Raw genomic sequence first — 21,082 nt, forward strand, 5'->3', positions numbered from 1 at the left:
ACCGTGAAAGAAGGGTGCCTTAGAAAATGGGTGCTCTTGTTCCCCCGGCAGATAGCTGTAGTTCCTGCTGTGCTGCAGACCCCGGGCCAGGGCAGAGCCATGGCAGCCTGTCCATGTGTCAGAGCTGGCGCGAAGTGGCCGCCCTCTTCCTCTCCCTTTAGGTTATGCAGGTGGTCCGAGAGCAGATCACTCGCGCTCTGCCCTCCAAGCCCAGCTCTCTGGATCAGTTCAAGAGCAAACTGCGAAGCCTGAGCTACTCTGAGATTCTGCGACTGCGCCAGTCCGAAAGGATGAGCCAGGATGACTTTCAGTCCCCACCCATTGTGTAAGTGCAATCCAGGGGTGGGGGGCAGCCCCAGCTCTGCGTTCTGTCAAGAGCGCCCCGCTGAGCCTCGCCTCCCTCTGGTGCACGTCCCCCCCAGGGAGCTGAGGGAGAAGATCCAGCCCGAGATCCTTGAGCTGATCAAGCAGCAGCGCCTGAACCGACTCTGTGAGGGCAGCAGCTTCCGGAAGATTGGGAATCGCCGAAGGCAAGGTAAGGGGGTCCTGGGCCCCAGAGCCACGGACCCTGCAGGGAGCAGGCGGGGAACAAGCCATCCTTTGCCCTCTGCATGCCCAGGCCCTGCCCAGAACTGTCTTTTTGCTCAGCTGTTTGGCTTCCCTTGTGTTCCAGAGCGTTTCTGGTACTGCCGCTTGGCACTGAACCACAAGGTCCTACACTATGGTGACTTGGATGACAACCCTCAAGGGGAGGTGACATTTGAATCCCTGCAGGAGAAAAGTAGGTTCATTTCTTTGTTGGTGTGTCCTGGTAGCTGAACTCCACGTCAGGAGAGTTCTCATCCTGGCTGTTTCAAACAGATTTCTCAGGTCTCGGGCCAGTTGTCACTCTGGGCCCCTTTCCTCATCTGTCACAGGTCACGTCTCCCTGGCCTACCTCACAGAGCTGTTTGGAGAAGTCAGTGAGATCAGAGCTAGGTTTTGCAGATCATAAAGGGAGATACAAGACTAAGTTGAAAGGCGGTGGTTAAGAGCAGACTTCCTGGATTCAAATCCTGGCTTTGCTGCTAATTCTAATTCATTGCAAGTTCATTCTCCCCTCTGCTTGGTTTCTTCTGTCAAGTGGGCATAGTAGCCACACCTCCCCCATATGAGGATTGAACGAGTAGTGAGTGTATGTAAAGCACTTAGAACAGTGGCGAGCAGGTAGCAAGCGAAACTGGTAGGTGCTGCCACTGCTGTTTGCTGTGGTGGCGTTGTCATCGTCCTTACTGTGAAGTGCAAGTGAGGTGAGTGGCAGAGGCCCCGTGCCTTGGGGAGACAATCCAAAAGCCCTGAACTGACCCCCAGTTAGATTTGACACAGCCCAGCAGGCCATGGTCCATGGGAAGTGACCACGGAGGACGGGACAATACAAGGCCCCGCTCCCTGAGCTAATACAGCCCTTTGAGTCTGGGGGCTGGGGCTTCTCTAGCACCAGAGCGACAGCCAGCTTCAGCACAACGCTTCCAGAGACTAATTCCCTTCACTTCTCAGTTCCTGTTGCAGACATTAAGGCCATTGTCACTGGGAAAGATTGTCCCCACATGAAAGAGAAAAGTGCTCTGAAACAGAACAAGGTGAGTGCAAAGCAGTCCTGAGCCTGAGTCACAGTGATAACTGGAGAGCTCGGTCACGGTCACGGTGCGTGCTCTCGCCCTCATTCTGTCTCTTCAAGTTAGTCCTGAGTGCTCAGTGAAGAACAAGTCTGAACATACACAAACAAAAGTAGATAGAACCCCCATAGACGCATGGCAAATTCTACCCACCCCCTTGTCTCTCTCCCTTATTACTTTAAAGAAAACTTCACGTATTGCGTCATTTCATCTGTAAATACTTAGAATGTATCTCTAGATTAAAACATAATCTTTTAGCATAATCACAATACCATTATCACACCTAAGAAGAAATAAAAAGTTGTTATTGAATGTCAGAGAGTCCATTGATGTTTCTATTTCCACTCATTGTCTTATAAATGTCATAATTTCTCTGTATAGAAATATGTAAATATACGTATATATGCACGTATACACATCCCCGTTTTGTTTGCTAAATCAGAATCCAAATAACGGCTAACACATTATGATTAGTCTCCTAAGTTTCTTAATTCGTAAGTTCCCCCTCCATCTTTTCCTTTCCATCTTTTTTTTTTTTTTCTCTTCGCAGTTTATTAGATGAAGAAACCAGATAGCTTGTTGGGTAGTTTCCCAGACTCTGAAATTTGCTGATTGTCTCCCCGTGGTGTCATTTAACTTGTTCCTCTGTCCCAGATCTGTAAATTGGTAGAGAGATCTAGAGGCTTGATCCAGTTCAGGCTTGACCTTTTTTTTAAGACACTTCCTAGCTGATACTGTGTTTTATCAAGAGACATAACATGTGGTGTCTCTCTTTTTGTGATGTTAGCACACGGGGGTGCTCAGTGCCTCGTTCCATTAGTCAATTCAGGTTTGCAAACGAGTGATATTCTAATGCAGTCAGTCCTTTTCATTTATTAACTGAACTACTTCTCTAAAGAGGAACTTGCCATCATCGCTGTTGGTTTCCCAGTGATGAGAAAGGAGGATAAATGCTTGATTCTTTCCTTTTATGTACCCACTTTTAACACAAAGAGGTAGTTTCCTGGTAGCATCCAACAGTGACCAATTTTGTGTGTATTTTGGTTTGGTTGTTAGTGTTAGTATGAACTCAAGGGTTTAAGCAAATTATATTTGTTTCAATCCACTATAGTTGTGTTGTTGATGCTCAAATTGTCCCATCTTTGGCCACAATTTGCTTTTGCTGTTGTGGTTTTTTTAAACTGTTGAGACTTTCAGTTTAATAACCAAGATGCATATTTAAGGTGATACACAGTCTTAGCCTCTGACATTCAAAGCTCCTGAGTGTTGAGGAGTGACGCTTCTCCAGTGTTAAAGGAATCACCACATCGTAGGCGTGACTTGGGTGGGGAGTGGGTAGGTTAAGATTGATCCCCACTGGGCCCCATCTCCAGCCACTCTTACGTGCGTGCCTTGGGTCACATCTGAATCAGCACATTTGGTGATGGTGCCAAGTTACTAGGACTTTGGCCAAGATCTCGGTGTGCAGAGCCCAGGCCAGTCCGTTGCTCCAAGTAACCGAAACCTTTGTCCTTCAGGAGGTGTTGGAATTGGCTTTCTCCATCCTGTATGACCCTGATGAGACCTTAAACTTCATTGCACCTAATAAGTATGAGGTGAGCAGGGGCACTGCCTTGGACAGCGAGCCCTCCCTGTGACACTTCAGCTGGAGGGGAGGAGTGGGCAGAGCAGGAACGTGCCCGTAAAGGCAGGGGGCCATAGCCATAGCCGAGGATCTGTCACCTGGGGGTCCTTCCCCCTGAGCCAGGCTCTCCAGGTGACTCCTCAGCAGTAGCTGTAGGTTGTCACTAGAAAGACAGGGCCAACCAGGGATAACTTATTTGCCTGGGAGTGGCAGAAGTTGTCCCTTTGCAGTTTCTGTGTAACCACTTCCCCAATGTATCTGACAGGTCCTCCCCGCTGGGCTCCTCCTTCCACATGTAGTGGATCCGGCCGTACGGGTCCGGTCCTACTGACACAGGGTTGGGCTCATCTGCAGTGTTGGAAGATGCTAGATGTTAAATGAGTCACTGCGGTTGAGACCACACATGTCTGCTGATCGCCAAGAGCCATCAGAGGAAGCTAGGGGCGGGGCTCTGGGGCAGGAGCCGCTTAGTCAGGGGCCTGAGCTGCCAGCTGGGTTTTATTGAGAAGAAATGGAGAACTAGCAGGTGGAGAGCCAGGTGGGCTGAAGCACGAGAAGCATGGAACAGGAGGAGTTAGGGAAGGATGGGTTGAGAATTCTGTTATTCCCTCAAGTTCAGTTTCTCCAGTACTTAATGTATTGACTGGTTTTTGTTTTTTTTTTTTTTTAATTTTGTTTTTTGAAACAAAATTGAGGTTCCGCCGTGGTTCCTTTTGTGTCCTGCTCTTTTCACCTAATATGTATTTCCTCCCCTCCCCCCTTCCCCACCCCCAAGACTAATTTCAGGGGTAATTTCAGTTCCTTGATGCGCCAGTTCTCAGGTCTCGTTTTTGCTGTATTCTTTAACTGCATTTAAAAAAATCCTATTTCATGTTATCTTAGGAGGTTTGCATGTCAGTCCCTCATAAACACCAAAAGGTCTTTTGAGAAAGTGAATGACCACCTCCCATCTTACCTGTGCTATTATCCCGACTCCGATTTGCCTGTACTGAGGCCCAGAGGAGCCTGGTGTGAGTCCTCCTAGAAAAGGGACCTTGGCAGGGCCTCCTGCTGACCAGGCGCCACCATGTGACGTTTTGCCACTTGCTCCCCCCCCCCCCCCAGTACTGCATCTGGATCGACGGCCTCAGTGCCCTTCTGGGGAAGGACATGTCCAGCGAGCTGACGAAGAGCGACCTGGACACGCTGCTGAGCATGGAGATGAAGCTGCGGCTCCTGGACTTGGAGAACATCCAGATTCCCGAAGCCCCGCCGCCAGTGCCCAAGGAGCCCAGCAGCTATGACTTTGTCTATCACTATGGCTGAGCCTGGAGCCAGACGCCGCGGTGCCCGGGAAGGGATTTGGGGCCCAAGAGAAACACTCACAGTCTGGTGCCTTGTCTTCCGCTTGTACAGAATCTGTAGTGACCGTGGTGGCCGGTAAATGCCAACCATTCCTCAGACCCACCGCAGACCACCCGGAGCTTCCTTGGTCCCTGCCCACCGTGGGTCAGTCACAAGCGCAGGCTGCCCTGCCCGCCCCATCACTGTGGAGCCTGGGTTCGGGCTGTGAGGAATGAACAGCAGATAGCCTTGCCTTCCAGGCCAAGAAACTGCTTCTTGAGCTGTGTTTAACAACAGCCACTCACCTTTTCTTCCTGAGCCTGCTCTCCAGTCGGCTGGATCCCCATGTGGCCAAGAGCTGGCCCCGGAGAGGCCTCCTGCAGAGGACAGACATGCTGGGCGTGTGGCGAGCCGTGGAGAGGCTGCCCTGGGGAAATCCGTATCTGTGTCTCAGAGCTAAGCAGAGGCTTGCCCGCGCTTTGGCCATCTTTGTGAGGGTTCCCTCGACCTCCCAAGGGCCACCATGTTGCTGCTGCTGGGGTTTGGCTCTAACATCTCTGGTCTCTGGAGACAACAGGTATCTTGCCCACGCAGTTGTCTGGGCAGATGGAAATTTCTTTCTCCAAGCTCTCAGTCTCTCATCCTGGCAAGTCAAAGACGTGAGGGCTAAGTCCCATCTTTTTAGTCTCAAGGAACTCTGCTGAGAGCGCCCAGAGGAGCCTGGGCCCAGACTGTAGTGAGGTCACTCGATTCCATTCCCCTGCCCCCATACTTATATCTCTTCCTCCTTCTGGGAGAAATCTCCCACCTACCCTGAATTGCAGCCCCCTCCAGTTTGCTTTCCTCCGGTTTTCCAGACCTCAGGAAGTTTGCCTTCCCTTCCTCCCCATTCCAGTGCTGTGGTCCCTGCCGTTGGTCATGATTTCAGGGAGCTGGCTGCGGCCACAGCTGTGCCAATGGGGCGTCCCTGGTGCTGCCGCGCTTATAAACCACACGCACAGCCTCTCTCCTTGGACATAGTGAACACAGTGGCATTCGGTCTTGGTGGCCTGACATGGTAGGTACTGCCCGATGAAGAGTGTACTATATATTTTCTTTATTATAGGCCATACTTATACAGACGTGTATATATATTTATATAAGAGCTACCAATCCTAGGATGGTATGTTTGAGAGAAAATAAAATTGGAGGCCAGAAAAGAAGAAAAGTAACACTTCCAGTTGTGAACCAAGATTGTAACCTGAGAGCAACCAAGAGCTTCCTGTCCGTAACCATGTTTTCAATAAATACTCTTTCATGTACAGACTGTGGTTCCTGCTAACAGCTCTTGCTCTGTGACTTGCTCTCTGCCCAAGGAGCTTTCCCCTTGATAAGCCTTCATGTCATTGTGTGTGGGAGACTTTGGGGAGCTCCAGCTGGAGCCCTCAGCCGCTTCCCAAGAGCCTCTTTCTCCTCTTCAAACACCCTGCCGCCTCCACACACACACACCTGGGTAAGGATGTTCACAGATTGGCACATCAGGACAAAGTGTTTTCTGCTCAGGCCTGCCGGGTACAGCAGGGAAAGCAGACTGTACACCCCCGAGAACATCTCCACCCTCTGTTCCCTGCCAGGGACACAGCCAGGGAACAGCTCGAATACTTGTGCCTTACGAAGACGACACGGTTTGCACCATGTGTGTTGCCGTGCTTAGTGCCCAGCCTTCCAGCTGGTGTTTTAGGCTGTTGCTCCAAACCTCAGCCTTGGTAGCTGGGAAGCTTGAATGAGGGCGATAATGAAAATAGATACTTTCTCTTGCCTCTGAGAGAAGGAGGCGAGGACAAGCTCTTTCACATGGCATAGAAAGTGCAAGCAGCACAAGCCTTGAGGATTAAATAAAGCCAAGACCATGGGCAGCAATGGGTGCCATTGTAAGTGACTGGTAAGGGCCAAATGAACTAATGCCTGCGAAATGCCAGCTGGGGTGGGGGACAGCATTGGTTTGCATAATGAACTGCTTACACTCTGGTCTTGAGCGTTCTGTTCAGAGGAGCCAGGGAGCCCAGCTGAGTCACTTGTAAGGATCCATGTTTGCAGCCAGTCTTAGAGCCAGAGCCCAGAAGGGGCTGGGGGGGTTGGGGTGGGGGTGGGGAGTTAGCAAAAAGCACCAAACTGGGCTTCAGTCTGCAACCCTAGCCTGCCCTGGCCTCCTAATGGATCTCCCTCTCTGCTGGTTCTGCCTTTTAATCCATCCTGCAAGATGAATAAGAGCTCAACTCCCTAGCTGGTATTTTTGGGACCACTGCAGCCTGCCCCTTGGCTACTTTTCCAACCATAGTTTTTGGTACTCTCCTTGTAAATAACTGGGCTCCAAGCCAGGCTCCATTCTCCTCCCCTCCTTATTTCCTGTCTGGGACTCTCTCTCCCTACTCGACCTATTGAACTGAGATCATTCTTCCAAAGTTTCAGGCACAGAGAAAATGTTTCACAAATGTGTATTATTTATTACCTCCCATGGATCTCCTAAGTCCTAAAATGAAATGCTCTGATTTAGCACTCCCCAGCTGGCTTGAGCAACCAGAAGAAAATGGTGTGAGACTTCTATTTGTAACTCTTTCCATGGTTGCCCAGCACTGGACTGGAATAAGGTAAACAATTTGTTCATTAGAAGTTAATGGTGACTATTTTTCTGGGTGCCCACGGTGCGTAGGGCTCTGCAGTAAGCACCGGGGCTCCAGAGCGAGGCCCTGATGTACAAACATCCACAAGGGCGCCCAGCGCTGGACTCGAAGGGCTCCCCGCGGAGTGCACGTGGCGTCGGGGCGGGCAGTGCCGCGAGGCCCCACCCACGCCCTCCGCCCCGCCTCCGCGCCGCCGGCCCCGCCCACCCCACTCCCAGCGGCTGCTGGCGGAAATACTCCCGGCAGCGCAGCGCCGGTCCTCGCATTTCCGGCGAGAGGATCCCCGCCCGGAGCCGCCGCTGCTGGGGTGAGTGTGCGCGCCGCGGGCTTCCTGCGCGCTCCCGGGGGCGGGGAGAGCTGGGGCTGAGCGGGGGCGCCGGGCTCCAGCCGGACTCTGCGACCCTCTGCGTGGAGGCGCCTGGGCCTCCGTGTTCCCGCTGTGGAGGGGACCCGGGCCTCCCCGCGCCCCCCTCAGCAGCCTGCCGCGCGGCCTTCCCTGATGCCGGGCAACAAGCTGGGCTTGGACCCCGGAGGGAATCACGCCGAGACGGCTCTGCCCGCGGCGAGGCGGCGGGGTGGGAGTTGGGGGCGGACTGTAAACTCGGGGGGACACGAGGAAACGTCAGGTGGTGGGCGGTGCCATGAGGATGAGGAGGGGGCCCAGCAAAGATCTGTGGGAGAGGGTGCTAGGCAGAGGGGACAGCAAGTGCAAAGAAGGACACAGGCTTGATGTGTTTGACAAACCGCCAGGGGCCAGCGTGACGGGTGCGGAGGGAGCGGGGGGAGAATGAGGCTGCAGACGTGGGCAGAGGCCATCGTGGGAGGCCTTCCTCTTGGACCTTCCCGGGAGTTGGGATCAGCCCTGTGGCTGATGGCCGCTGTCTGTGCTGAAGTCATCTCTCCAGCTGCCTTGTGGACTTCAGGCTGCAGGGGGAGAAGCGGCAGGCACACCAGTTAGGAGCCTTGCAGTCAGGAGGCGAAAGATAAGACGGATGGTGGAGTAGAAGTGAAGAGAGTAGTTGGGTCAACAAGTATATTGCAGTTGGAACTGATAGGACAGGATTTGACAGGGAAAGTGGTCAAAGATGACCTGGTCATTGATTTGGGGGGGTTAGGCTTAAGTAACCAGGTGTACTATGCTGGCATTTACTAATGACTTTGGAATAGGTTGGGGGCATGAGTCAGGGAATTTATTTGGGACACCTCATGTGTTAGGTGTCTAGGGTGGAGCTACAGACAGTTAGATGTACTAGTCTAGAGCTCACAGAAAAGGTTCGGGCTAATGTACGGAATTGATTAGGTTGGTACAAAAGTAATTGCGGTTTAAAAGGTTAAAAATAAGTGCAAAAACTGCAATTACTTTTGCACCAACCTAATAGAAATCATTGGCATGTGGATGGAATGGGATGAGATTACACAAGGTGAGAATTTAGATAAGAGAAGCCAGGGTCCAACCCTCAGGCACCCAGTTTTTACAGGTTGGGTTGACGAGCCATCATCAGAGACCAAGGAGTCCAGAAAAGCAGAAAAAAAACCCTGAGAGTGTGGTGTGGCATCCACGAGGTTTTCCCAGGAAGAGGAAGCGGTGGGATGTGTAGGATGCAGATGAGAAGAGAGACTTGGCCCTTGAATGACCAGTGAGGAGGAGGGTGTGGTGACTAGTGGAGCAGTGGGGACTGGCTGGGAAGTTTCCTTATAAGGGGACGGGGAGGGGAGTAAGCCCCTACCATGAGCCAGCATGAAGTGCAGTACCTGATGCCCTTGACTCCCCTCCCAGGAGGCACACGATTTTATCCTCCTTTACAGTTGGGGAAACTGAGGTCCAGAAGTCAGATAACTTCGGGTCATGAAGTAGCAAGTAGAGGAGCCAGGATTTGATCCCAGAGCTTCGTCACTCTGAGCGCACATTTGAAGCACTAAGCTGCACTTCCCATGGTGCAGCTGGGGAGGTTAAGGGGAGCCGGGTGCTACAGGGGTGCAGCAGCTCTACGCTGATGTGGCTGCTGCCCCCAGTGAGGCTGCCCCCCCCCCCCGGGGCAGTAAGGCAGAATATGCAATTCCTCAGGCAAGTGAGATTTGAAAAAGGGCACTTGCTCCTTTAAGCCTGGTTTTATGATAAGATAATATAAGGGTGGGGACCTTATCATTTACATGTCTCTATGTCTCTTACATGTCCCCAGTGCTAGGGTTACAGGAGTGCGTAATCAATGCACGTTGAATAAGTGGCTGGATGATTTCTAGCCGAAGTCTGATTTTGTGTTGTGGTTAGGTGACCTTCCTGACCATAATAACGAGTGTTGTGAATGTGGAGACGGCGCTCTCTGTGGGCTGGGATCGTCATGGGATCTTCCTACAGGCGGGAACCTGGACTGGCTCTTTGAAGGACAGGCAGGATTTGAACAGTGGAGAGAGGGCATTGCAGTGTGGGAGCAGGAACAGCAGCAAAAGCAGAAGGTACAAGAAGTTGACTCACAGAAGGGTGCAGACTGCCCTGGCTTGGAAGCCGTGGATAGGAGCCATGGGGAGAGAGTGCTAGAAGAAAGCTTTTAGTGCCAGCAGGCCCTGTGCTCACCTGTGTGACATGAGCAGTCTTTTCAGCAGGGAACAGTTTTGCCCCCAGGTGATGTTTGGCAATGTCTGGAGACGGTCTTGTTTGTCATCACTTGGGATGAGGGAGAAGGGTGCTACAGGCATCTAGTGGGTAGAGACAGACCTACAGTGCTCAGGACAGGCCTTCTCCCCACAAATATTACCTGGCCCCAAATATCAATGCCAAGGTTGAGAAGCCCTGATCTAGAGGAAAGAGTATATGGACCTTGAGATCCGGGAGACCCCACTCCCTCGCTGTGTTAGCAGGAGTCTGACGGGGAGGTGCAGGGAGAAGCTGGGAAAACCAGCTGGGGGACTAATGCCTGCATCGTGGAGGGGAGGGCTACTGGCTAGGCCGGTAGGGGTGGATGTGACCTTCTCTTCTTGGGATATTCTCTGAAGATAGAGCTGACAGTATTTGTTGATTGAATGTGGGCTGAAGGAAAAAAAGGAATCACAGATGAGAACAAGTTTTCTGGTCTGAGCGCGTAGGTAAACGGTGGTGCCAGTGGCTGGGGTGGCAGGTTTGGACGGAGGGGCACGACTCCTGGGCAACAGGAGCCCGTTCTGGACAGGCTGTGTGTGAGATGCCTGATAACACCCCCAAGCGAAGAGGACAGGTAGGCATTAGGTTCCGGGGTTGACGGCAGGTCCGAGGGATGACCATTGGGGCGACGCAGGCTTACAGAAGGCGGTTTAAGGTCACATACCACATCAGGTCACATAGCTCCGAGGTCCTCAACCGGGAAGACGCAGCACGCTCTTTTTAATGACAAATATTTTGCTCACAACCCCCCCTTGTCACTTTAAAATGAAACTTGGGGTTCATAAAAACTGCCTACACATTTTTTTTAATTAAAGTTTATTGGGACGACCGTGGTTCGTAAAGTTACATAGGTTTCAGGTGTACAAGTCTGTAATACATCTTCTATATATCACATCGTGTGTTCACCACCCAGAGTCAGTTCTCCTTCCATCACCATAGATTTGATCCCCTTTACCCTCACCTACCAACACCCTCCCCACATATTTTTTGTAATTGGCAATGCCCTAACCATAATATAAAAGAGAAAGAAAAGGAAAGGAATTGATAATAAAATAAAATTCCTCAATAGGTTAGTTCCTGGGCACCAGGACGTTAGAAGCCACCGTGAAACAGTCAGTGCTGACCCCGCTCCGTGGAACCTTTGGGTTGCGTTGGCCTCAGTGCCCACGGCTATAGCCTGGTTGTGTGGCAGCTCGAAACCCACACGAGCCGGGATGCGGTTTTTCCAAACTGGGAGCTCATGGGACCCTTTTATCAAAAACAGTTCAGTCTCCCCTGTCCCCTCAGTGTACATGGCAAATGTATTCTTGGAAATCTTAGTACCGAGCAGAACCCTGGAAAAACTGCTGCTACCTGTAAAACAGTTGGGTTCTAGCTTCAGGTCATTATCAGCAGATCTTTCTTTCACCTACAGGAATGTCAAATTTACGCAGGATGCAGAACAGCTCTTAGTTTTGTGGACTGACCCCCTCAGTGCCCCCACTCATGACAAGCTAGGAGTGTCCCCTAAAACACCGCCACAGGTTTCCAAAGTGCCCTGAAGAGAACTACAACCCTAGGGTGTCCTTGGGACATGGGCCTTGTGCCAGCTCCCAATTTGCCTTGGGGGAGGGGAAATGATAACCCAGGTTCCAGAGTACAGAGCCAGTGTCAACACTCCTCAGAAAGGACTGGGGTGGCGGAACTCGGGCTCTGTCTGATCAGGTGATTCTAGGAAGGCTTCAAGAAGGAGGTGGCGTTACTGCAAAGTGGGAACATCTCAAAGGAGGAGGGGGGAAGAGGGGCACAGAGATGAAGCAGCAGGTGGGATAACGCTGGACCCAGGGTCCACCCGATCTCCCCAGGGCCTGGCATGCTCCCGGCACTCACTGGGGTTGGCTGGCTTGTAGGGAGACAGGCAGTGGTTTAGTTTGGCAAGACCCTAAGGCAGGCGCCGTGTCAGTGAAGGGGGTTGTTAGAGGCTTGGTCAAGGTAGGTGTTGGTTTCCTGGTCCATTTTTAACACCAGGTTAGTGACCAGATTAAAGACCAGAGTTGGCCCCTGAAGACCACGTGCCCGCCCTCTTGCATTGAGTCGTCAGACCATGTGGAGAACTTGCAGTGTGCCAGGTGTGATGCCAGGCTGACGTGGACACCGTGGTCCCTGTGTTGGCGGAGCTCAGCCTTCGAGGGGACTCGCCATCACTTGAATCATCACACCCTACACACATTCAGTGAAGAGAGTAGGGGAGCTGCGAGAGCAGCCTGCATCTCGGGACCCGTCAGGGAGGCGGGTGGCCCCTGAGGAGGCAATATCTGAGCTGAAGAAAAGTAGGATCTGCTGAGCACGGAACAGAGGGAGGGAGAGCGTTCGGTTCCTTCAGGCGGCAGGAAGGGGCCTGGTGTGTGGGGACTGAAAGGGCCAGTGGGACTGGGCCACGGAGAGTCCGGGGCTGAGCAGAGAGGCCCGCAGGGGCTGCTCAGGCCTTCTCAGCCCCAGGAGGAGTTTTGATCTTTATCACAAGAGCACTGGAAGCCACAGAAGGGCTTTAAGCAGTGGTCTGACATGATCAGATTTACGATTGTAAAAGGTCACTTTGGTGGCAACTCATGGAAAACAGCTTGAGGCTATGCGAGTGGACGTGCTGGGCGCTGTGTGAGTGCCTTCCTGCTGTGCGGTCTGCTCGGACCTGCTCCCCGTGGGACAGGGGTAGGGTGGAGGGAGTCAGGGGGCCCTCACTCTGCGCAAGCCACCGGAGCTGCCTTTCCATCCTTCTAACCTCAGGCCTGGGGACCTGTGAGCCCTGCATCCGGTTAACCATGGAGACGGTCGGCTCGGGCCACCAGCCCCTTAGGTGAGGACTCTGCCTAGGGCTCCGTGGACCATCCTGAATCATGGAGGTGAAGAGAACTCCTCTCACCGGGCCGCGTTCTTGTTGAAAGTCGTGGCCCAGCTCAGCCGGCTCTTCTGTGGCCTGTCTTCAGGAGAGGCACCTGCCCACCGTGACCCCAGCGAGGGAAGTGCCACTTCCACGGATGGGGAGGTGGGCCCTCGATGTGGCCTTTGTGTGGAAGGTGGTGCTGACTCTGGGGCTGGTCCTGCTCTATTACTGCTTCTCCATTGGCATCACCTTCTACAACAAATGGCTGACAAAGGTAACGCGGGGCCTCGGTGTGGGGGGGCTGGGGACGCAGTGTCCCTCATATTTAACAACAGGAAGGCACCGGCTTGAACTCATCAAACTGGAGGCCAGTCACACTAGTGACGGGACAGGGCCCTACATGCCAGGGCTTCCCCTGAAATGTCTGCATCAAGGGGGAATCAGGGATGAGCTGGGGCGACCTGGGAGTCTTGAGGCAGCAGCTGTTGCCCCCCCCCCCCCAGAGAGGTAGTTCAGTATCTGATAATCGCACAGCCCTCCTGGCCCCCACTGGCCGGTACCTGGGCGTGGGCTGTGAGGAGGGGCTGGCGCAGGTAGCTGGCTACCCTGCTGCTGACGGGGAGAGATAGCACCGTGCTAAGGTTCCGCCTGCCATGCCACCTGCTCTCTGGGTGACCTCCAAAATGGGGACTGAGTCTCTGCCAAGTGATTGTAATGTGGGTGAAAGCCCCTCATACACTGCAGAGCAGCACTGCCAGCAGGTAGGGGCAGGAGGGAAGAGGGACCAGGGCCAGGCTGACTGTCTACACTGCGCCTGCGCCATCTGTGCTTTGGGCTCCGTGCAGAGTTTCCACTTCCCCCTCTTCATGACGATGCTGCACCTGGCCGTGATCTTCCTGTTCTCCGCCCTGTCCAGGGCGCTGGTGCAATGCTCCAGCCACAGGGCCCGCGTGGTGCTCAGCTGGACAGACTACCTCCGCAGAGTAGCTCCAACAGGTGTGTGCCTGTGCCTGGGGGGGGGAGGGCCCCAGCAAGAGGAGGCTGGCTTGGGAACAGAAGGACGCCTTCCTCGCTGGCTTGAAACTTAAGCCTTCCTTTCCCTGTCCCCACCATGCTTCCTGAGGCCTCTGTCTGCTCTCCCCACCCCCACTTCTGCCTCTTACATACGCCTCATCTTCCCACTCCCCCATGCACACCCAGAAAAGGCCCCGGGTGGCAATGGCCTTGCAGTTCCCTCACCCTTGAACCCTACACTGAGCCTTGTACCAAGGCCTGGAGATGGTGGTGAGCAGGGCACATGGTCCCTGCCCTCGCCATGCTGAGCACAAGGGAACCAACAAAGGCCAGGCTGGGCGTGGAGCTGGGAGGGCTCCCCAGAGCAAGGCCTGATACCTGGAGGGTGAGTGGGGTGGTGGGTCCTGGGAGCGGAGGGCAGTCCGTGCCCGGAGAGCACACACACAGGCCTGCAAGAGAACGGAAAGTGTCTCGGGTGCTGAGAAACAAGACACCACTGGGTGACAGGGGTCAGATCCAGGAGGGACAGGGGCTCCTCCATGACTACGCTGAGGAGTTTTCAGTAAAAGCGGTAGGGTCTGATTACTACCCCTCATCAGGGGGTATTCAAAATATTCAACCCGCGGACGACGCGAGCCCCAGCCAGTCAGAAGGGACCGCAGCCTGAATGCGGGAGCAGACCTCTCCTCCTTGTTTTAGCCAGGAGTAGAAAGGGTGGAACGGCAGGTCCAGGGCCCCAGAGAAAGCCAGGGTAAGTAGGGCAAAGCAGGGCCACTCAGGTGCCTCGCGGAAGGGTGGTAACCTCCAGTGCCCCACACCGGCCGGCCCTGGCTGCGTGTCCGGTGGGTGGCCCTTGTCTCCGCAGCATTAGCCACGGCGCTGGACGTGGGCTTGTCCAACTGGAGTTTCCTTTACATCACCGTCTCACTGTGAGTACCCGCCGCACCCCCCACCGCCCTTCAAGCTCACGCTGTCCGTCTGTCTGTCCAGCTGGCTGTCTTCTGCCCGCCGGCCTATGGGCCAGCCACTCCACCACTCTCTAGGACCAGCCCTCCTCCCTCAGCCCCTCCCTGACACCCAGCAGCGCTCCAGAAACTTGCTACCCGCTTCCTGAAGCCGGATGCAGAGGGCAGCTGTGCCTGCCTGCCAGGTGGCCTGGGGAAGCCAGGGGCTCAAATAGAATGGGGACAGGTGACAGTCGCGGCAGTGCAGCTGCACAGAGGGAGGCATAACATTCTTATCTCTGATTTTGTGCTTCAGAGAGCACAGTCCTGTCCTCTCTTCTCCTCCTCCTCAGCCTGCCTTCCTCATCCTGGTCTCCACGGAGCGGCAGGGAAGGGTAGGCCTCCGAGCTCAGGGCCAGGCCTGCAGTCTTCTCCCTGCTGCTCAGCAGAGGCTTCTGAGTCAGATTTTATCTGATTAAAGGTCACCTGTCAGCCCAGATGACTCAGGCCACGTTCTTTTGATCTTTTGTACCCAGATTGCCCTGTGTTGCCCTCAGGGAAGTCAGGAAGCTGCCCCCCCTTTTCCAGCCCACCGATGGTTCTGTGGGCTCCTTTCCTGATGGCGGTGGGAGCCCCGGCTCCACCTGTGCAGCGTGGTAACTTTCCCTTGCAGGTACACAATGACCAAATCCTCCGCCGTCCTCTTCATCTTGATCTTCTCTCTGATCTTCAAGCTGGAGGAGCTGGTGAGGCCCTAGCTTCCCTTTTGTCCCTCTTACCCCCGCAGATGCTAAAAATAAAAAGGGGGATCTGAGCAGTAGCTTGTCCTGTGTGACAGAAGAGATAAGCCCAGCCCAGGTGGCAGAAACTCCCATCCCTGAGGAAGGACCTAGGACTGGGCACCACTGAGAATATTTAGAAACTGGTGTGGCAGGGTCATGACCAAGGAGGAAGGGAGTGAGGACGGGGGTCCAGGTCAGGCAGGGTCCTGGAGGCTCCCCGCTGTGTGACGCAGTGCCCTGTGTGGGTCCCTGGGAGGGGTGAGGCCCCGTGGGCGCCTGCGACAGCCAAGGAAAGCACTTGTGTGTTTTAGGTCAGCTGACGTTGGGTATTTGCCAGCTGAATGTCAGCTCTGCGTACGTCGATGGGAAAGAGCTGGCCAGGACCCCAGGGTGGTGGGGATAGAAGGAGCAGCCAAGATGGCTGCTGACCCCCAAGCTGGAGGTGTGCCGACCTTGCGCCCCCGAGTTAGTTACCACTGCGCCCCATCCTCATAGCGTGCAGCTCTGGTCCTGGTGGTCCTCCTCATCGCCGGGGGCCTCTTCATGTTCACCTATAAGTCCACCCAGTTCAACATGGAGGGCTTTGCCTTGGTGCTGGGGGCCTCGTTCATCGGTGGCATTCGCTGGACCCTCACCCAGATGCTTCTGCAGAAGGCGGAACTTGGTGAGACAGGGGCCCGGGCGCCAGGCCGGGTGGAGGCAGGGCGGGCCCGAGCGGCCAGCTCACCTGTGTCCCCGTTCTGCAGGGCTCCAGAACCCCATTGACACCATGTTCCACCTGCAGCCACTCATGTTTCTGGGGCTCTTCCCTCTCTTTGCCATATTTGAAGGTACGTTGGGTCGTCCACTCCGGGGACTGGACAGACACTTAAACCAAGTGGCTAGAATCCAACATGATAAATCCTACATAGAACGTGGATATAAAACACAGCAGAGATAATTACAGTGAATGTGGACAGCCCCGAAGGTTTGCCAGGGCAGTTCTAATCATTTTCAATATATTAACTTTAATATTCTCCCAAACCTTATGGGACAGTACTGTTAATATCCCCATCTTGCCAGTGAAAGAAACTGAGGCAGAGAGAAGTAACGATAACCTTGCCCCAGGTCCCGTGGCTCATAAACGAGCCAGGATTTGGATCCAGAAGCTGGCTTTCCAGTCGCTCGTCTTAACCATTCTGCTGCATTCTGCCTCGGGAGGGACAGAGGGTCATGGATTGTCTCAGGATAATAGGGTGGAAAGGCAAGTCAGAAAGCCTTCCCAGACATTGGATTTGGGAGGGAGAATGGGCCTTAAACGGGCTGACGGGGGCGGGCAGCCCAGGAAGTGGGAGCAGTAGGTTCAGACTTGTGGAGTGTGTGCATTTCTGGAGGGGGTGGGGGACCGGGGGCCAGTGGCAGGCGGGAGCCTGGGCAGCTGAGCCATTCCCCTCCACTGTCATCCCCCAGGGAAGAGGAGAGGCTGGGAGGCGCAGTGCCCGCTCCTTCCCCCAATGTTTTGGGATTAGTCTCTGTCCCCTGTCTGTTTATCCTTCCTCCCAGAGTCCCTTCTGTCCTCAGGACCATTACAGAAAATTCTGTCCCACATCTGTTTACGTTTCAAGCAGTGAAGCGTCTCGAACCTCTGAGAAAATTATTCTGCAGCCCTGTTGTCCAGGAAACTTCTGTTCTGCAGCCTCATTTGTTTCCTCTTTAAAATCCCTCCCCATCCTTTCATTATTGCCTCCTGTACCAAACGCCACGCTCACCCTCCCTTCCTGGGTCTTTACACCATTCCCCATCTCTGCAAACCCTCGTCCAAAAGCCCCTGGTAGTCGTCACTCAGCAAAGCTGTATGGATTTAGCCCCTTTAATCTTTTCTGGTAAATTAATCCCCCAAGCGCGTTCATTACTTACGTTGCTTTCCCCGAATTTGTTTCCCCTTCAATTTGCCGACGCCTCTGCAGTCTTGCTGAGCCCAGCACCAGACAAGATGTCCTAGATCACGAGGCTGTTTGCCTCAGGGGGGACTGTCACTCTGCATTTCTTTGGTGCTTCCCTCCAAAAGTCTCAAAGTCGTCAGTCAGCCTCCTGCTCCCATAATTGTGTCCTTTGTGGCTACTTCAGGGGTCACTTTACACCTTGCTAATATCCCAAGGGGTCTTTCCTGCAAGGAGGGACCCACAGAATCATCCTCTCAGATGGACAGCGTTAGAGGACCAAGAACCCTCTGCAGCAAAAGTTGAAATGAAGTTTGGTGCATGGATGCTTGTGTGGGTGTCTCTGAAACAAGGGACCGTGGCATTTGTCGCATATTTATATGCAGTGTTTGCTTTTTAAGAACTGTTCGTCAAATTATGCCATCTGTTTGAGGAGTGCTGGTCTAGTCCCAGCCCTTCTATGCTATTAGTGGGAAAACCATAGTCCAGAAAGGGGCCATGTCTCAGCAAGTCACACAGCTATGTGAGAGCAAGACCTGGATTGAAATGGTGAAGGTTAGTAAGGACGGAGTATTGTCCCTGTTTATAGGTGGCCCACCCGAAATTGAGAATAAGGGACATCCCCCAGTGGACCAGGGTGTTGACAGCCCTCAGCTGGGCTGCCCCACCTCTCTGGCCCACACGTTACCACAGCTGCAAAGGCCACATGAGGTCACCATCCCATGTGAAAGAGCAGGGTGCTCTCATGGATTTTCTCTGTGGTGCCATCCCCTCTACATCAGCCAGGGGCCCTGGATCCCCCCCTCCCTCTCTATTACTCCCTATGAGGATCTCGGGCTTGTACTGCCCGGGGCTCTCTGGCAGCCATCCCTGCTTCCCCGGCTTCCCCAAGCCTCAGGCCATTCTTTTCCTCAGGGCCTCCATCAACAGGGGCTCAGAAAATATGCACTGCAACAGTGGCAAGTGTCACCTGGCTGTTGGGAGGCTGAGGCCACCGGGCAGGCACACCCAGGACGTGGCCGCCCCTTTCTCCCCCATTGTTTTCAGGTCTCCATTTGTCCACATCTGAGAAAATCTTCCGTTTCCAGGACACAGGGCTACTCCTGCGGGTGCTCGGGACCCTCTTCCTTGGTGGGATTCTTGCCTTTGGTTTGGGCTTCTCCGAATTCCTCCTGGTCTCCAGAACCTCCAGCCTCACTCTCTCCATTGCCGGCATTTTTAAGGTACAGACTCAGAGGTGACCCCAGTCCTGTCTTAGAGGGGAGCCCCCTGAAGGTGTTTCCCAACAGCAGCTCCTGCACCCCAGGGCCGACAGAGGAGATGGAAGTCCCTCAGGGTGCTAAATGCCACGTTCTCATGTGTATCCCCTCCCACCCTCACTGCAGCCCTGTGAGGTGGGGGTGGTCTTCAGACATGAAGAGTTAGCTGCTCCCACCCCAGAAAACACAGCTAGGTGGCCGAGCTGGGATGCAAAGCCAGGTCTGACTCCACTAGGCCTTAGGACGCATTTTCGTTTTACCAGGAATGCCAACTCTGGTCACTGGGGAGTGGCCTGAAGCCCTGGGTTGAGAAACCCCATCCAGACTCCTCAGTAAAGAGTTCTGTGATTGATTGGCAATGTCTGCCATGGTCACGACCAAGGATAGTTACAGCATGAGTGCCCTGTTTTTCCCCATCCTGCGTTTACTGCTGCCTGGCCGCACTCTTGCCCTTCCTCTCACCACTCCTCCCTCCCCTTCTCCACCATCTGTCATTCCACCTGTACTGGGGCTGTGTATAGATTTTGTTCTTTGACAAGGTGGACACTGATACTGGAGCAGTGTTGCCAGAAAGCAGAAATGTAGGCTCCCCAGGGGTTCTCTGGACAACCCAATGAGGAGGCATAAGCTGTGGATCTCAGAATGAATGGTCTCACCGTGTCATTTGTAGCCACCGTGTACAAAGAACCCCAAGACCAGTGAGTGTCCTGTAGAGCCCAGTGTGAGGCTGCATTCTCCCCGGGCAGCTGAGAGCTCCCCATCAGTAGGTGCCTTCTCTCTCCTTTATTCCCATGGACACGGCTGGATTTGGTGTGCCTCTTCTAATCCTGACCATTCTGTGAAAAGCACCTCTTTTGCACCTCAGGAACACCAAAGGAGCAACGCCTTACAGGCAGGCCTGGTCCTCTGAGCCTGTGGAAGCTTCCTCTTTGCCTTGCAGGACAGGCCCCCTGCCCAGCCTGGGAGTTTGGGCGGGGCTGGCTCTTTCCTGTGGGTATGCCCAGGAGGGGCTCCCGTTTGCAGGGCCACCTCCTGCTCATCACTTCCCCTTCCGCTTCTCTGCCCACAGGAAGTCTGCACTTTGCTGTTGGCAGCTCATCTGCTGGGCGATCAGATCAGCCTCCTGAACTGGCTGGGCTTCGCCCTCTGCCTCTCGGGAATATCCCTGCATGTCGCCCTCAAGGCCCTGCACTCCAGAGGTGACCGGAGCCCCTTTCAGAAGCCAGTGTTCTGAGGCTAGCCTCCCCGTGTCACTCAGCCCCTCTCATTTCCCCTCAACCCAGCCCTACCAGGAGGAAGCAGGTGGCCCTCAACTTCCCCAAAGCAGGTGCAGCCTGGTGGCTGTCTGCACAGTTCAGCCATCTCTGCATTGGCTGTGCCTCTAATTCCTGAAGGATGCCTGGTGGTCCCACTGCCGCCACGCGTCTGAGAAGACATGGGGGTCGTCTGCAAGGACTTGGTGGGGGGCCTGGGCGACTCAGCACACTCACAGCGGTCTACCTGGAAGCCCTGATGAGATCTGGTCTCTGTCCCCAGGTGATGGCCCGAAACCCTTGAAGGAGCTGGGCTCCAACCCTGACCTGGAGCTGCTGCTGCGGAGCCGCCAGCCGGAGGAAGGCGACACCGATGCAGAGGAGTACTTCCTGGCCCAGGGGTAGCAGCGACCAGCCAGGAGCAGCTTGCAAGCAGGCCGCGCCCAGCCTCACCCTGGATGGCAGCTCAGGGCCCCGGCTGGCTCCTCCCCGCAGCTGGGAGCAGGGGGCCAGGAGCATCCAGGCTGGGCCTGGGATAGCAGTGACCCGTGGTGGGGCTGGGTCAGGGAGTCGGTCAGACAGGGTGAGCAGCAGGCCAGCCTCCCACGGCCGGAGCGGGACCTGAGCTGTGCTGCAGTCCCAGTGGGAGAAGGGAGGGCTGATTTCACGTGCTTGCCAGGTTCTGGCTGCCAAGATGGTGATTTCAGAGGCTTAGCAGGCTTGTAAGGGGACTGGGTGTGGTCTGCGGAGCAGTTGGGAAGGGGACATGGAGAGGCCGGGGCCTGATCACCTGGACAGGCTTTTTTCTCAGCAGGTCTGTTTATAGTTTGGAAATAAAAGGTTGACACTCCTGCTGGCCACCACGTGTTGCCTGGAGGTGTGGGGGCTGGGAGGGGCAGTGCAGGCCTGGCCCCTCCTTTCCCTGCCTGGCGCCTGCTTCAGATGACTGCTCATAACTCCAGCCCTTCCATGTCTAGTGCTCCTGTTTGAGCCACAGGGCCCTCTCGGGGCCCCACCACACCTGCAGGCAGGAAAAAAATTAATATGTACTAAGTACCATATCCTGGGGACTTGAGTGCTTTCTCGCAGCCTGGGCTTGAATCCTGACTCTCACTAGCTGTGTGACCTTAAGCAAATTACATATCCTCTCTGTA

General features: G+C 54.5%; 2 protein-coding genes across 4 annotated transcripts in view; both read left to right on the forward strand.

Moving 5' to 3' along the window:
• ELMO2 (engulfment and cell motility 2) overlaps window positions 1-5,905 on the forward strand; it is a 35,495-nt gene extending 29,590 nt beyond the window's left edge. For both annotated transcript variants that reach the window (XM_019749701.2, XM_019749704.2), the window contains 6 exons: window positions 162-325; window positions 423-535; window positions 674-781; window positions 1,537-1,619; window positions 3,173-3,250; window positions 4,384-5,905. In XM_019749701.2, coding sequence (XP_019605260.1) covers window positions 162-325; window positions 423-535; window positions 674-781; window positions 1,537-1,619; window positions 3,173-3,250; window positions 4,384-4,584 — 747 coding nt within the window. In that variant the 3' untranslated portion in view covers window positions 4,585-5,905. The remainder of the gene's footprint in view (window positions 1-161; window positions 326-422; window positions 536-673; window positions 782-1,536; window positions 1,620-3,172; window positions 3,251-4,383) is intronic.
• Window positions 5,906-7,443: 1,538 nt separating this feature from the next.
• SLC35H1 (solute carrier family 35 member H1) lies at window positions 7,444-20,778 on the forward strand. Of its 2 annotated transcripts, XM_074317835.1 has the most exons (11): window positions 7,444-7,569; window positions 12,661-12,730; window positions 12,861-13,031; window positions 13,603-13,753; window positions 14,637-14,700; window positions 15,389-15,461; window positions 15,993-16,161; window positions 16,244-16,327; window positions 18,464-18,639; window positions 19,745-19,874; window positions 20,212-20,778. In XM_074317835.1, the coding sequence occupies exons 3-11, from the start codon at window positions 12,912-12,914 to the stop codon at window positions 20,331-20,333; spliced, it is 1,089 nt and encodes a 362-aa protein (XP_074173936.1). In that variant the 5' UTR covers window positions 7,444-7,569; window positions 12,661-12,730; window positions 12,861-12,911; the 3' UTR covers window positions 20,334-20,778. The 2 variants fall into 2 exon arrangements, with proteins under 2 accessions (XP_074173936.1, XP_074173937.1); XM_074317836.1 differs by lacking the exon at window positions 14,637-14,700 and having other exon boundaries at window positions 7,447-7,569; window positions 12,661-13,031.
• Window positions 20,779-21,082: the final 304 nt, after the last annotated feature.

The sequence above is a fragment of the Rhinolophus sinicus genome, linkage group LG13, assembly GCF_036562045.2.
Source record: "Rhinolophus sinicus isolate RSC01 linkage group LG13, ASM3656204v1, whole genome shotgun sequence".
Lineage (NCBI taxonomy): Eukaryota > Metazoa > Chordata > Mammalia > Chiroptera > Rhinolophidae > Rhinolophus > Rhinolophus sinicus.

Excerpts from the sequence above, each read along its gene's own strand:
- SLC35H1 (XM_074317835.1), top strand. The coding sequence starts at position 12,912 with ATGGGGAGGTGGGCCCTCGATGTGGCCTTTGTGTGGAAGGTGGTGCTG. Across the intron at positions 16,328-18,463 it reads TCTCTTTGCCATATTTGAAG|GTCTCCATTTGTCCACATCT; the intron begins GTACGTTGGGTC and ends CATTGTTTTCAG. Across the intron at positions 19,875-20,211 it reads CAAGGCCCTGCACTCCAGAG|GTGATGGCCCGAAACCCTTG; the intron begins GTGACCGGAGCC and ends CTCTGTCCCCAG.